This window comes from Macaca mulatta, chromosome 16, assembly GCF_049350105.2.
Source record: "Macaca mulatta isolate MMU2019108-1 chromosome 16, T2T-MMU8v2.0, whole genome shotgun sequence".
Taxonomy (NCBI): domain Eukaryota; kingdom Metazoa; phylum Chordata; class Mammalia; order Primates; family Cercopithecidae; genus Macaca; species Macaca mulatta.
In genome coordinates this window covers 6841723-6857996 of record NC_133421.1, presented here as the reverse complement: position 1 = coordinate 6857996, position 16274 = coordinate 6841723, and the positions used below count along the sequence as shown (strand labels likewise).

Sequence of the window (16274 nt, the reverse complement as noted above, 5' to 3'; positions counted from 1 at the left end):
ACAATGTAATTAACTGATGTATGAGTAAGCTAAAATTATTGACATTGTGTATATAATGACTTTAATTATAGACTCACTATACCTCTTCATTTGATAACTGGGCTGAAGATTCTTCTTGAGTTAAAGCACACACTACTGGTATTTTTATTTCTTCCTCAACATCTGTTTTTTTGTGATCCTTTCTCTTATTGAGTCTCTGTTGTTCATCATCCTCCTAAAAGTTAGGAAGAAAAAAACATATATGTGACCCAAGTAACCTACTTAATAAGTGACATAGTTCTTTAACCATTCAAAACAAATAAGAAAGAACAGAGCATTATGATACAAGAAAACTGGACACTTACGCTCCTTTGTTTATAATCCCATATAAGGGCCTCTGGAAATGACAAAATATTTTAATACTATAAGCACAAACTAAGAACCCTGGTATAAAGAAGAAATCAGGAAGCAGCTTCCAAGAAAAGTATACTGCATAAAGTAAGGCGAAACAAAAGAAAGCAAAACTGACTCTTCAAATGATCCATGAAAAAAAAAAAAAAATTTTTTTTACACAGAACATTCCTTGTGATTACTGTAGAAAATAAATACGAAAAAGTCTGTTTTTGAGACAAGGTCTTGCTCTGACACTCAGGCTAGAATGCAGTGGTGCAAACATGGTTCACTGCAGCCTCGATCTCCTGGGCTCAAGCAATTCTCCCACCTCATCCTCTCATATAGCTGGGATCATAGGCATGTGCCACCACGACTGCCTAATTTTTTTATTTTTTGTAGAGACAGGGTTTCACTTTGTTGCCGAGGCTGGTCTTGAACTCCTGGACTCAAGCAATCCTCCTGCCTCAGCCTCTCGTGTAGCCAGGATCACAGGCATGCACCACCATGCCTGGCTAATTTTTTGGGTTTTTTTGTATAGATGGGATCTCACGCTGTTGTCCTGGCTGGTCTCAAACTCCCAGGCTCAAGAGATCCTCCCGCCTTGGCCTCTCAACGCATTGGGAATACAGGCATGAGACACCACACCCCTCCCAAAAAAGTTTTTATAATGTTACACATCCATTAGAAACATTAACAAATGTATATGAATACAAAAGGAATGATTAAAGTTGATAGAATAATTCATTCAACAAAGATGAGTGAGATACCTTATACCTTAGGAATGATTAAAGTTAACAGAATAATTCACTCAACAAAGATGAGTGAGATATCTTATACCTTCAGTGTACCCTAAAACAGCCTAGTGAGGAGAGACACACACTTACAAGTATGTACAAGGTTATAAAGAAGGAGGAAAAACAATGACTGATTTCATCTGAAGGAACCAGCAAAGGGGGCCCAAAGGAGGTAACACTTCAGCTGAATCTTGAAAGATCAGTAAGGTAAGTTTGCCAGTTGCATGAGAAGAGACAATTAAGGGTTCCAGGGAGAAAGGAAGCACACGCAAAAGACAGAAACATGGAAAAGCAGGCCTGTGGGGGAATTCTGTGTAATTTTCTGTGGATGAAAAATGGACAGGCACAGGAGAAGTAAAAGACACGGAGAAAGAGGTGGTGAGTAAGCACTCAGACTCTGGAATCAGAGATTGTTCAAGCCTCAGATGGGCCATACATTACCTCTCAGCCTGTTCACTACTCTAGAACACAGGAACTGTATAACTGTAGTCCCTACCACTTATGGAGAGTTCAGTTTTTTTTTTTTTTTTTTTTGATAAGCACTTGAGATAAAGATTTATACATAAAGCCTTAGCACAATGCTAGCACACAGTAAGAGCTCAATAAATGTTCAAAAGTTTTAAATGATCATCTTAGTAAAGTTTAGACTCTTTTTGTTTTTGTTTTTTTGAGACAGAGTCTCACTCTGTCACCCAGGCTGGAAGGCATGATGCGATCTCAGCTCACTGCAACCTCCGCCTCCCAGGTTCAAGTGATTCTCCTGCCTCAGCTTCCCAAGTAGCTGGGACTCCAGACACGTGCCACCAGACCCGGCTAATTTTTGTATTTTTAGTAGAGACAGAGTTTTGCCATGTTGACCACGCTGGTCTCAGACTCCTGACCTGAGGTGATCCACCCGCCTTGGACTCCCAAAGTGCTGGGATTACAGATGTGAGCCACCGCACCCGGCCACATTTAGACTCTTTTAATGGGCGGCAGGGGAGGCAGGATAAGATCTGTACTTTAGAATCTAAATCCTTATGTCAGGGGGTCGTGGTGGCTCACGCCTGTAATCCCAGTACTTTGGGAGGCTGAGACAGGCAGATCACTAGAGGTCAGGAGTTTGAGACCAGCCTGGGCAACGTGGTGAAACACTGTATCTACTAAAAATACAAAAATTAGCCAGGCGTGGTGGCACACTCCTGTAGTCCCAGCTACTTGGGCAGCTGAGACAGAAGAATCGCTTGAGCCCGAGAGGCGGAGGTTGCAGTGAGCCAAGATTGTGCCACTGCACTCCAGCCTGGGTGACTGGAGTGAAACCCTGTCTCAAAAAAAAAAAAAAAATCCTTATGTTGGCTTTGACTACATGTAAGACGAATGAGTCCAAATTAAGAGACAAAAAGGAAATTTAAAAAAGAAGAAACTGGCCGGGCGCGGTGGCTCAAGCCTGTAATCCCAGCACTTTGGGAGGCCGAGACGGGCAGATCACAAGGTCAGGAGATCGAGACCATCCTGGCTAACACGGCGAAACCCCGTCTCTACTAAAAACACAAAAAATTAGCTGGGTGAGGTGGCGGCGCCTGTGGTCCCAGCTACTCGGGAGGCTGAGGCAGGAGAATGGCGGGAACCCGGGAGGCGGAGCTTGCAGTGAGCTGAGATCTGGCCACTGCACTCCAGCCTGGGCGACAGAGCGAGACTCCGTCTCAAAAAAAAAAAAAAAAAAAGAAACTTTGCAAAACAAAATCTAACCTAAGTCACATAAAGCAATTTGAAATGTTTGACAAGATACTTAGAAAGGCAGGGAACACTTTTACATAGCTATCCTAGGGAAATATCTGCACACATACACAATATGGTCAAGGATTTAGCTGCAACATTATTTGAGATGACAAGAAAAGGGGTACCACCTAGATGCCCACTACAAGGAGAAAGGGTAAATCAATATGGTGCCTCCATGCCACAGTCAAGAGCAAAATACAACGTTGATATGAAAATATATCCAGGATAATGCATATGGGAAATACATACACTTTTTTTTGAGACAAGATCTTGCTTTGTAACCCACAGCTGAAGTGCAATAGTGTGATCATAGCTCACTGCAGCCTCCGCCTCCAGGATCAAGTGATCCTCCCACCTCAGCCTCCCAAGTAGCTGGAACTACAGGCACGTGCCACCATGCCCAGCTATTTTTTTTTTTTTTTTTTGAGACGGAGTCTCTCTGTGTCACCCAGGCTGGAGTGCAGTGGCCGGATCTCAGCTCACTGCAAGCTCTGCCTCCCAAGTTTTTACGCCATTCTCCTGCCTCAGCCTCCCGAGTAGCTGGGACTACAGGCGCCCGCCACCTCGCCCGGCTAGTTTTTTGTATTTTTTAGTAGAGACGGGGTTTCACCGTGTTAGCCAGGATGGTCTCGAACTCCTGACCTCATGATCCGCCCGTCTCGGCCTCCCAAAGTGCTGGGATTACAGGCTTGAGCCACCGCGCCCGGCCTATTTTTTTTTTATTTTTTTATTTTTTGTAGAAACAGAGTCTCACTATATGGCCCAGGCTGGTCTTGACCTCTTGGGCTCAAGCAATCCTCCCGCCTCAGCCTCCCAAAGTGTTGGGATTATAGACGTGAACCACCATGCCCTGCCTAGAATAAATACTTATAGTATAACCATAGTTGTGTAAGAGGAAAACTATACCCTAAATGTGTATCATGAACACACAGAACTGGTTTAGAAGACTCTCTACCAAATGGTAAAACAATCTTCTGACAAGGGGAGGTGTGGGAGATGTTAAGGAAGATTTTTCACTTGATCACTTCATATTTATTTTTTCCACTGTATTTAAAACAAAAAAATTATGACAATGTGTAAAAATATATATATATAATTCATGCAATTTAAATAACTAAAAGATAAGGAGAAGACAGGAACCTAAATATGCAGCGCTCTGAACATCTGCCACCTCCTATTACTCAGCCTCTCCATTCATATCATGTCACCTAGTAGAGCTTTTAGAGCAGGGTGTCCAATCTTTTGGCTTCCCTGGGCCACATTGAAGAAGAACTGTCTTGGCTACACACAAAATACACTAACACTAACGACAGCTGATGAGCTAAAACAAACAAACAAACAAAAAAAGATTGCAAAAGAAATCTCATAATGTTTTAACAAAGTTTACAAATTTCTGTTGGGTTGCATTCAAAGCCAAGGGCTGCAGGTTGGACAAGCTTGTTTTACAGCAATGTCACCCAAGATTTGGCCTGGACTGATAAAACACAGGAGCACTGGGAGAACTGGTCAGCAGGGGAGAGAAAGATTTTCTCCGAAGTATGCACTGCTGCATCCTGCAGTCACTGAAGACCATTTCTAAATCAGTTTCCCCACCCCCTAGAGGAGGCCATTTCTAAAGATGAAAAACAAAGCCCCTCAAATGTAGCTGTTATGTTTTTAAAAGTGGCATATATCACCTTGTTGCAGCTTAAGTCAGTCTCTAATACACATAAGGTAATGCAATCACATGTGGTGGGGGACATTACTGACAAGGCAAATCAGACCTCAAAACTTCTATTCACCTGATCTTTCTTCTTCAGTTCTTCAACTTGTCGGAGCTGTTCTGAAGTTAGCACAATCTCCATTCGCTGCATGTCTCTCATCAGTAAACGCTGAGATTCCAGAAACTGGTCATTGGCCTTCTGCCACGTATGCTTTAACTGGTTGTGTTGTTGTCGCTCTTGCTCCAAGAGATGGCAAACTGTTTAGGAACCCCCCACCACAAATCAAAAACACTGAATTTTAATGTAGGCAATTTCTTTGGCACAGGGCTCCTAGCCAGGTCTGACCAATGGTCCACATCTCTAGGATTCTATTCTTAGCTGGACCAAGGGGCAACCTATCCCCACATCATCTCTTTAAAGCAGAGTCTCCCAAAGTGGACTCCTAGGAACACAGCAAAGAAAGATTTCTGTGCTTAGTAAAGTCTTAGAAACTTCAGGTTAAAGGGATAAATTTATTATTATTATTATTATTATTATTATTTTGCAAAGGCTCCTCCATAATTAAATAAATTTTTAAAGATTTCTTTACTGCAGGACTTTGAACTCGGGGTCTTAATTATGTCTATGTTTTCTTGGAAGGTGATATATAATATAACCTTTCCTAAATCTATTTGGCAAAAGAAAAAAAAAACTTTTCACAGTACAACTCAAATAACAAGTATTCTAGAGAATATACTTTGGGAAACATTGCTCCAAAGGCCAAAGGTGGAATAAACACTCCTAATTGTGTTTAATACATTCTGATAAATCTGTTATCCAGAAATCCTCACTGGGTCCAGTTAATATAGACTTCTTATGACAGGTCAAGGAATCTTTGTAAAATGTATGTGTTGTTGATACTCATCAGCTCAGCCATCTTCTACTGAAAAGAGAGGAGGTAGCATGATCCATCTACCCATCTACCAAGTCAGAAACCCAAGACAGCTCATACTTCTGACTTTTCCTCACCCCAACATATTCAGCTATGACAGAGACCTGCTAATTCAGCCTCCTCTGCAATATGATACATCTATCTTCTGGCTTCTGCCTTAGACCAGCGCTTATGACTTAAACAACTACAACAGAGGCCCCTTTTTCATTCTTCTGCCCTCAGTCTTGCCCTCCCTATTCTATTCACCACAGTGCTATTAGATTGAACTTTCTAAAATGCAAAACAAATATTACCTCTCCAGTCAAAAACCCTTCACTGAACCCAGACACAAAAAGGCACATATTACAAAATCCCATTCACATCAAAGTCCAAAACAGGCAAGTCCACAGAGATAGAAAGGAGATTAGTGGTTGCCAAGGGCTGGAGGTAAGACATAGGAAGTGACGGTAAATGGGTACAGGATTTCTTTTTGAGGTAATGAAAATGTTTTGGAAGTAGACAGTGGTGATAGGGCACAATTTTGTGAATATATTAAAAACTACTGAATTGTATACTTTAACGAGTGAACTTTATGGCATGCAAATTTTATCTTAATAAAACTATTATTTCAGAGAAAATAGGCTGGGCGCAGTGGCTCATGCCTGTAATCCCACCACTTTGGGAGGCTGAGGTGGGTGGATCACGAGGTCAGGAGATCAAGACCATCCTGGCTAACACAGTGAAACCCCATCTCTACTAAAAATACAAAAAAAATTAGCTGGGCGTGGTGGCACACACCTGTAGTTCCAGCTACTTGGGAGGCTGAGGCAGGAGAGTGGCATGAACCCAGGAGGCGGAGCTTGCAGTGAGCCGAGATCGCACCACTGCACTCCAGCCTGGGTGACAAGGGCAAGACTCCATCTCAAAAAAAAAAAAAAAAACACAAAGGAAATAAAAAAACCTTCAGAGGCTCCGAACTGCCCAGATGATCAAGTCCAATATTCTTAGCATAAAACCTCTATGTACTGGTCTGTTTCTACTGCTCCAAACTCACATTTTGCCCATTGCCTCTTGTATTCTAATTGTGCTGAACTGCTTTTCTTAGACTTCCTTACCTAACTGCATCACATGCAAATGACCTTGAATGCCATGCTTCTGAGTACCTGACAAGCACCTACCCACCTTCCAAAACTCCACTTAAGGACAACTTCTTTTAAGAAGCCTATCTGGGCCAGGCGTGGTAGCTTACACCTGTAATCCGAGCACTTTGGGAGGCCGAGGCAGGTGGATCACCTGAGGTCGGGAGTTTGAGACCGGCCTGACCAACATGGAGAAACACCCCATCTCTAATAAAAATACAAAATTAGCCAGGCGTGGTGGCACATCCTATAATCCCAGGTACTTGGGAGGCTGAAGCAGGAGAATCACTTGAACCCAGGAGGTGGAGGTTGCGGTGAGCTGAGATCGCACCATTGCACTCCAGCCTAGGCGACAAGAACGAACCTCCGTCTCAAAAAAAAGACTCTATTTTTTATTGTGAGTGTTTCAGTATGGAAATTACTCCACGTCCTTCCTCATTTTAATTAACCTTCTCAGGTCAGGTACTTTTCTCTTTTTTTTTGAGACAGAGTCTTGCTCTGTCGCCCAGGCTGGAGTGCAGTGGCTGGATCTCAGCTCACTGCAAGCTCCGCCTCCTGGGTTCACGCCATTCTCCTGCCTCAGCCTCCCGAGTAGCTGGGACTACAGGCGCCCGCCACCTCGCCCGGCTAGTTTTTTGTATTTTTTAGCAGAGACGGGGTTTCACCGTGTTAGCCGATGGTCTCGATCTCCCGATCTCGTGATCCACCGTCTCGGCCTCCCAAAGTGCTGGGATTACAGGCTTGAGCCACCGTGCCTGGCCAACCTTCTCAGGTACTTTTCAAGGGTTATTAGGAAGGTTTGATAGTCTCAATAATTTACATTATTTCTGGAAGTGTTAGAGGGACATAGTTTAAACTGAACTAGTTCTTTTGGACACCTTTAAGAATATGAGTGTCTTTTTATTGCAATAGCACACTTGGAAACTGTTTCCTGAAGGCCAAAACTTTACTCAAAGTTTGGGTTATTTTAATAATATTTTAGTGGGGAAAGAATGTGCCCCTGGAAAACAGAGTCAATTTCTGTATCACTCTGCTACCAGACTAGTGAAATCAAAACTGTCCCTTAAAAACAGGACAGTACTTGGGGCCTCCAGAATACACTCTCTGCCCTTTCCAATTTTAACTTTTGCTAATACACCTCCATCAAAATGAGTGTGGGGGGAAAAGTAATTTACGGAGAAATTCCCAGCTTTATTATCTTTCTGCCCAAAGTTCATGCCTGGTGAAGTTGGGTTTTTTGTTTTTTGTTTTTTTTGAGATGAAGTCTCACTCTGTCACCCAAGCCAGAGTGCAGTGGTGTGAGCTCGGCTCACTGCAACCTCTGCCTCCTGGGTTCAAGTGATTCTTGTGCCTCAACCTCCCGAGTAGCTGGGATAACAGGTGTGCATCACCACATCTGGCTAATTTTTGTTTTCTCAGTAGAGACAGGTTTTCGCCATGTTGGCCAGGCTGGTCTCGAACTCCTGACCTCAGGTGATCTGCCCGCCTTGGCCTCCCAAAATGCTGGAATTATAGGAGTGAGCGCTGCCTTGTAAAGTTATTACTGAGGTCATGAAGGAAAATCCATAATTTCAGGTTTGCATGAGTGCATTTAAACCAACTGTAAGGCTTAAATTGAATCACTAACATGTTGCATTGTTATTTTAAGATTTGTCATTGTTATTAGTCAACATCAATTTAACTTATATGGTTCTTAGAGACAAAGATAAAAATATACAGAATATTTATTTACCTTCATGCAATTCTTTCCGCAGTTTCTCAGCATCTTCCTGTAGAACAGATTTCTGAGTATTCAAAACAGCTACATACATCTCTAGATCAGTCCTACAAGATTTCTCAGCTTCCAGATAATGATTCAGTTCTTTAACCTGAAAGAAGATGCAATTCCATTAAACTGAAATTTACAACAGTTTCTATCTTAGATACAAAATGATGGTAAGTTTTGGCTATGCCTTAAAAAAAACTGACACTTTTACATCTACATTTTACATCTACAAAAATTACCATTTATAATTTTTAATTATAAAATAATATAGAAAACTGGGAAAATAACATAATTAACAGATGTCATCCATAATCATACCACCAGAATAAAATATACAATTGAGATTTCACATAACAGTTTTGTCCCTTGCTTTTCAAAAACGTAGTTCCAATTTGTATTCCCACAGCAACATATGCATGTGTCTGTTTTAGCCATAATAGTAACACCAGGTATGTTTTGCTTTTTTAAATTGATAATTTCTAAGGACAAAAATGATACCATACACTTTTAAGTTTGCTTTCCTTTTATTTCTGGTGAGGGAATTCCAAATGTAAATTTATATATTTAATGTATAAAGACATTTTCACAGATACATATACTTATGGAAGTGAAAAAGAGGAAATTATGATGGAACAAATAACTAGTCTCACATTGTAATGACTTAAAGGCAAATGCAGAATACTTTTTAAAATCACATCTTGCCCAGGCATGTTGGCTCATGCCTGTAATCCTAGCACTTTGGGAGGCAAAGGTGGGCAGAATGCTTGAGTTCAGGAGTTTGAGACTAGCCTGGGAAACATGGAGAAACCCTGTTTCCAAAAAATAATAATAAAACCACATCTTTTAAAAACAATGCTTTATTTCTGTTGATCAATTAAGTGTAATACTCAAAATAGTAACAATATAGTCTAATATAGGAAAGTTATAACCAAAAAAAAATTAATTCCCCAGAAAATCAAGGATTATGTCACTTTAACCTGTCACATAAATTGTCCATTCTAAATTCTAACCTTTCAGTTAACTTTCAACTTTTTCGAATGGTTATATCTAATATCACATTCAAAGTCCTTTTCATGCCCTTTATCTTCCTATTTCTTCAAACTTAAAATGGTTTCTCTGTTTTCAGTTATCTTTACTTCTAGGCCATCATGCAATAATAGTCAAAGATTTAAATGACTATGTAAGCAATCATTTGATGCTTCACTGAAGGCTGACAGTCCAGCACGTGATATGAACAAAGAATGGTAAAGTCGCAACTATCGTGAAATGCTTTCTCTGACACCTGAAGACGGGGGTAATTCAGCTGATGGTAAAAGAGTCCATATGGCAGATTTAAAATGGTGGTATATAACCCACTAATTCTACCAGTTATTATTTTTTGGGATAAACATTTGGTTTAATTAATAATGAATTTCTAATATTTGAAAACTACTGAGCAGGACTCTGAGTAACTTTGAATTACTTTGAGTTCCATACCCTGTAATGACCAAAACCAAAAACAAATGGACATCTACAAGAAGCCAGGGGACAAGGAGAGGGTGCACACCAACCACTGAAATTACCTATTCGGGAAAATGTACATGGTATTAGGATCTATGCAGGAGAAAGTACAGAGAAGCAACAAGGGCCATAAGAAACCAGAAACAGTCACCTGGGAGTACAATTTGACAACAGTGCCTTGAACGGAAGAGTTTCACATACACCAGTCGTCGGTGAATGCGACAGATTTCTCTGTAGCACTTACAACCCGGTTAGGGTAAAATGGTGTCCCACTTTGATTTACATTTCCCCAATTTCTAGTGTGGTTGAATGTTGAATATCTTTTCACATGCCTTGACTATTCTGGTTTCCTCTTTTGTTCAATGACTGAGCATACACTTTACCTGTTTGTTTTTTTCTTTTTTCTTTTTCTTTTTTTTTTACAGAGACCGAGTCTCAATTTGTCGTCCAGGCTGGAGGGCGGTGCCGCAATCTCAGCTCACTGCAACCTCAACCTCCAGCTCCTGGGTTCAAGCAATTCTCATGCCTCAGCCTCCCAAGTAGCTGGGATTACAAGTGTGTGCCACCTGGCTATACTTTACCTGTTTTTCTTTTTTCTTTTGAGACGGAGTCTCGCTCTGTCGCCCAGGCTGGAGTGCAGTGGCACGATCTCGGCTCACTGCAAGCTCCGCCTCCCGGGTTCACGCCATTCTCCTGCCTCAGCCGCCCGAGTAGCTGGGACTGCAGGCGCCGCCACCTCGCCCGGGTAATTTTTTGTATTTTTAGTAGAGACGAGGTTTCACCTCATTAGCCAGGATGGTCTCCATCTCCTGACCTCGTGATCCGCCCGCCTCGGCCTCCCAAAGTGCTGGGATTACAGGCGCGAGCCACCGCACTTGGCCACTTTACCTGTTTTTCTTCAGAATTATTTGTCACTTGTGGACTTGGCAATTTCGAGAGTGTCTCGCTCTGTTGCTCTGGCTGGAGTGCAGTGGCGCAACCTAGGCTCACTGCAGCCTCCATCTCCCGGGTTCAAGCAATTCTTGTGTCTCAGCCTCCCAAGTAGCTGGGACTATAGGCACCCGCCATCACGCCTGGCTAATTTTTTGTATTTTTAGTAGAGACAGGGTTTCTCCATGTTGCCCAGGCTGCTCTCAAACTCCTGGTCTCAAGCAATCTAAGTACTGGGATTACAGGTGTAAGCCACCGCGTCCAGCCAACTTAGCAATTTTTTTAATTATTTTGGATATTAATATTTTGTCAGTTAAGAGGTACTGATATCTTCTTATAGTCTGTAGCTTCTCTTTTCAACTTTTTGTATTAATAGTATCTTTTAACAAAGAACTTTATAATGTAGCTAAACTTGCCAGTTTTCCTTTCACAGTCAGTATTTTTGTCTTAAGAAACCCTGGGGCCGGGCGCGGTGGCTCAAGCCTGTAATCCCTGCACTTTTGGAGGCCAAGGTGAGTGGATCACATGAGGTCAGGGGTTCGAGATCAGCCTGGCCAACAACATGACAAAACCCCGTTTCCACTAAAAATACAAAAATTAGCCAGGTGCAGTGGCCCAGGCCTGTAATCCCAGCTACTCGAGAGGCTGAGGCAGGAGAATTGCTTGAAACTGGGAGGCGGAGGTTGCAGTGAGCCAAGATTGTGCCACCGCACTTCAGCCTAGGTGACACAGCAAGACTGACTCCAAAAAAAAAAAAATCTTTTTGAAGACAAGGTGGAGAGAGTGGGCCTACCTATCAGATAGTACGACTTGCAGTCAAGCTACTATAATTAAGATAGTTTGTTACTGGTTTAGGAATAAACCTGTCGCCCAGGCTGGAGTGCAGTGGCGCAATCTCGGCTCACTACAACTTCCACCTCCTGGGTTCAAGTGATTCTGGTGCCTCAGTCCCAAGTAGCTGGGACTCCAGGCAAGCACCACCATATCTGGCTAATTTTTGTATTTTTTGTAAAGAAAGAGTTTCACTATGTTGTGCTGGCTGGTCTTGAACTCCTAAGCTCAAGCAATCTGCCCACCTCAGCCTCCCAAAGTGCTGGGATTACAGGCATGAGCCACCGCACATGGCCAGATAATAACTTATGTATTATTATTTTTTTTTTTTGAGACAGAGTTTCACTTGTCGCCCAGGCTGGAGTGCAATGGTGAGATCTTGGCTCCCTGCAACCTCCACCTCCCAGGTTCAAGCGGTTCTCCTGCCTCAGCCTCCCAAGTAATTGGAATTACAGGCGGATGCCTGGCTAATTTTTGTATTTTTAGTAGATGCAGGGTTTCTTTTTTTTTTTTGAGACAGAGTCTCCCTCTGTCGCCCAGGCTGGAGTGCAGTGGCAGAATTTCGGCTCACTGCAAGCTCTGCCTCATGAGTTCATGCCATTCTCCTGCCTCAGCCTCCCAAGTAGCTGGGACTATAGGCGCCCGCCACCATACCCAGCTAATTTTTTGTATTTTTAGTAGAGACGGGGTTTCACCATGTTAGCCAGGATGGTCTCGATCTCCTGACCTCGTGATCCACTGGCCTTGGCCTCCCAAAGTGCTGGGATTACAGGCGTTAGCCACCATGCCCAGCCAAGTAGAGGCAGGGTTTCACCACATTGGCCAGGCTGGTCCCGAATTCCTGACCTCAGGTGATCCACCTGCCTTGGCCTCCCAAAGTGCTGGCATGGCAGGTGTGAGCCACCGCACCCAGCCAAAAAGGGTATTTTTTAACAATCCATTCTTCCCCCACTGATCTGTAATGCCACCTGTCATACATCAAATTTACACATATATGTAGGTCTATTTCTGGGCTGTTTTATTGATCCATCTGTTTATCCCTAAACCAGTAACAAACTATCTTAATTATAGTAGCTTTACTGAGGTCCTACTATCTGATAGGTAGGCCAAGTCTCCTCATCTTGTCTTCAAAATTTTGCTAAGTATATTTCTGTTCCTTTATTTCTCTATATGAAGTCTATTTCTAGAACTGAATTAATCAAGCTCCTTATTAAACCCTGTTGAATTCTGAGTAAAATTTAAAAATTTGGGGATACAAATGGAGGGTTTTTTTTTTTTCTTTGAGACGCAGTCTCGCTTTATCGCCCAGGCTAGAGTGCAGTGGCACGACCTCAGCTCACTGCAACCTCTGCCTCCTGGGTTAAAGCAATTCTCCTGCCTCAGCCTCCTGAGTAGCTGGGCTTCCGCCACCATGCTCAGCTAATTTTTGTACTTTTAATAAAGAGACCGGGTTTCGCCATGTTGGCCAGGTTTGTCTCAAACTCCTAACCTCAGGTGATCCCCCTACCTTGGCCTCCCAAAGTGCTAGGTTACAGGTGTGAGCCACCGCACCTGGCCCAATGCTCTATCTTTTCATTCAGGAAAATACACAGATTCAGGTCCTCATTTATGATGTAGTCTCTAAGGACCCTGCCCATCTTTGTTTAGCTATATTGGTAGGTAACTATTTTTTTTTTTTTTTTTAACTCTTGTGAATAGGATCAATCTTTCTCCCCCCACTGCATTCTTCAACTGGCGCACAGAAAAACAACTATTTTTGTATGTTGATTTTGTTAGAACAACTTTCAAATTGTTGAACTCTTATTAAGTCTAACTATCTGTTGTACATTCCCTGGTTTCTTTATATAGACAATTGAATCAGTCTCGTAGCTTTCTTTCCAGTTCTTATACCTCATTTCTGAATTACTGGGCATGGGTCTGCCCCAGAATGTTCCCATCATTAACGGTAAGGCTGCTAAATATTCATCCTTAACTATGTTTGCTAAAGGTTTGATTAATAGCCCCTTACTAAGTTATTGTGGTTAAATTTCTCAAATAGTTTTCTGAATCCAAGACGAATATGCTGTTCTTCTCCAATCATTTTATGTGTACATTGCAATAATAGATTTTCTGATAAATTTCTGGGAATAAACCCTACTTAGTCATGATGTATTTCTCCCCGTTTATTTTAGCTACAATGCTGAAAATTTTAGCTTCTGTACTCCTGAGACAGATCGGTAATTTTTTCTCATACTACCTTTCTATGTGTTTGTTCACTTGTAGTGAAGATCTACTAGTCTCATAAAATGATTTGGAGAGCTTTCTCTCTTTTTGTATTCCCTGAGATTTTGTAAAATATAAGAATTTGCTCTTTCCAGAAAGTCTGGAAAAACTTACCTGTAAAACCAACAGTTTAATGTCTTTCGGTGAGAGGAGTCAACAGACAATAAGATTTTTTACTCTAGATCCACTTTCTTTAATAATTACTGACTACCTTAGCTTTCCTGTTTTGGAACAATTTTGGCTATCTTTTATTAGAAATTTTTTTTCATCTGTTTTCAAATTTATTTGTGTGACATTGTTTATAGTACTTGTTATTTTTAAATTTCTACTGATTTGTAGTTATGTCCTCTGTTTTTTTTTTTGTTTTTAAGACAGGCTCCCTTGCCCAGGCTGGTGTGCAGTGGCACCATCATGGCTCACCACAGCCTCAACCCCTTGAGCTCAAGTGATCCTTCTGCCTCAGCCTCACAAAGTGCTAGGATTACAGGCATGAGCCTCCCCACTTGGCCTCACTTCTGATTTCTCTTTTTTTGTTTTCATTTTTTCTGATCAGTCTTACTAGAGATTTGTGTATAGGTTTTCCATTTCTTCATTATACTGATATTCTCTATTGTTCTTTTGCTTTTCTATTTCACAAATTTATATTATTTATATTATTCATTTCCATTTATTTTCAGTCTTTTTTTTTTTTGAGACAGAGTTTTGCTCTTGTTGCCAAGGTTGGAGTGCAATGGCAATATCTCAGCTCACTGCAACCTCTGCCTCCCGGGTTCAAGCAATTCTCCTGCCTCAGCCTCCCCAGTAGCTGGGATTATAAGCGCCTGCCACCATGCCCAGCTAATTTTTTGCATTTTTAGCAGAGATGGGGTTTCACTATGTTGGCCAGGCTGGTCCCGAAGTCTCCTGACCTCAGGCGATCCACCCACCTAAGCCTCCCAAAGTGCTGGGATTACAGGCATGAGCCACTGTGCCTGGCTCAATTTGTACTTTTTTTTTTTTAAGATCTGGCATTATTCACATCATTCTAAATATTTTGTAATTACTTTTTCCATGAGTATTTTTTTCATGTCCAGGCATTTTAACTATCATTTTAATGTAAATAACTGAATAACCCATAGTTACAGAATTGGGTCTGTGTAACCTCAATTCTAAGATAATGTATCTAAAAATAACTACAACTTGTCCCAGATACTATCCTAAATGTTTATAGGTATTAATTTACATGTTCCTCATAATAGCCATATGGTGGCTATTATAGGAATTTATATGTTCCTCATAATAGCCACATGGCGACTATTAAGGTGGGCTTATTATCCCCATTTCACAGTTGAGAAAATCAAAGCACAGTATGATTAAGTAATTTACCCAAGGTAACCCAGGCTACCAAATGCTGAGCTTTTAACTATTATGTCCTAGTACTGTATGTGATACTATCTTGTTCTTGGATACCAAGTTCTGTGTGTCAACTACAACTAAATTATTAACCTGATAGTTCAAAATGTCTATAGCTCTACTAATAATTTTTTCTGATTATATTCTCTAAAGGTCAATTTTAATCTGCTACTGTATTTGTGAAAGTCAGTTTCTTCTTGTAATTGTCATTATTAGTTCATGCATTTCATGACTATGTAAAGTGCATTCAAGTTCATGACTATTATATCTTACTTATGAACTGTTTTTTAGATAGGATCCTTCTTTATCTCTATTAGTGGCTTTTCCCCCTTATCCTATCTTTGTGATAATACACTCGCTATAGCAGCTTTCTTTTGGTTCGAATTTACATGGTATATTTTTATTCCTTTATTTTCAATCTTTTTTCTTTTCTTTTTTTTTTTTTTTTTGAGATGGAGTCTCATCTGTTGCCCATGCTGGAGTGCAGTGGTGCAGTCTCAGCTCACCGCAACAACCTCCACCTCCCGGGTTCAAGAAATTATCCTGCCTCAGCCTCCCAAACAGAAGGGACTACAGGCGTGTGCCACCATGCCTGGCTAATTTTTGTATTTTTAGTAGAGACAGGGTTTCACCATGTTGGCCAGGCTGGTCTCGAACTCCTGACCTCAGGTGATCCACCCACCTCGGCCTCCCAAAGTGCTGGGATTACAGGCATGAGCCACCGCGCCCGGCCTTCCTTTAAGACAGAGTCTCACTCTATCACCTAGGCTGGAGTGCAGCGGCATGATCATGGCTCACTGCAACCTCAACCTTTTAGGTTGAAGTAATTCTCCCATCTCAGCCTCTCAAGTAGATGGGACCACAGGCTCACACCACTATGCCTGGCTAATATTTTCAATCTTACCTTGTAGTTTGATT

General features: G+C 41.6%; 1 protein-coding gene and 1 long non-coding RNA gene across 7 annotated transcripts in view; one reads left to right on the top strand and one right to left on the bottom strand.

The window, feature by feature from the left end:
- Positions 1–16274, bottom strand: part of RABEP1 (rabaptin, RAB GTPase binding effector protein 1) — a 104643-nt gene that overhangs the window by 29035 nt on the left and 59334 nt on the right. For 4 of the 6 annotated variants that reach the window (XM_028835942.2, XM_077969940.1, XM_028835943.2 and 1 more), the window contains 3 exons: positions 8409–8544; positions 4706–4884; positions 83–214 (listed from right to left, as the gene is read on the bottom strand). In XM_028835942.2, coding sequence (XP_028691775.1) covers positions 83–214; positions 4706–4884; positions 8409–8544 — 447 coding nt within the window. The remainder of the gene's footprint in view (positions 1–82; positions 215–4705; positions 4885–8408; positions 8545–16274) is intronic. The other 2 variants (XM_077969939.1, XM_077969941.1) reach the window with 1 other exon arrangement.
- Positions 11020–16190, top strand: LOC144335277 (uncharacterized). Its single transcript, XR_013406008.1, has 2 exons — positions 11020–11387; positions 16054–16190. It is a non-coding gene; the product is annotated as an uncharacterized LOC144335277 (long non-coding RNA).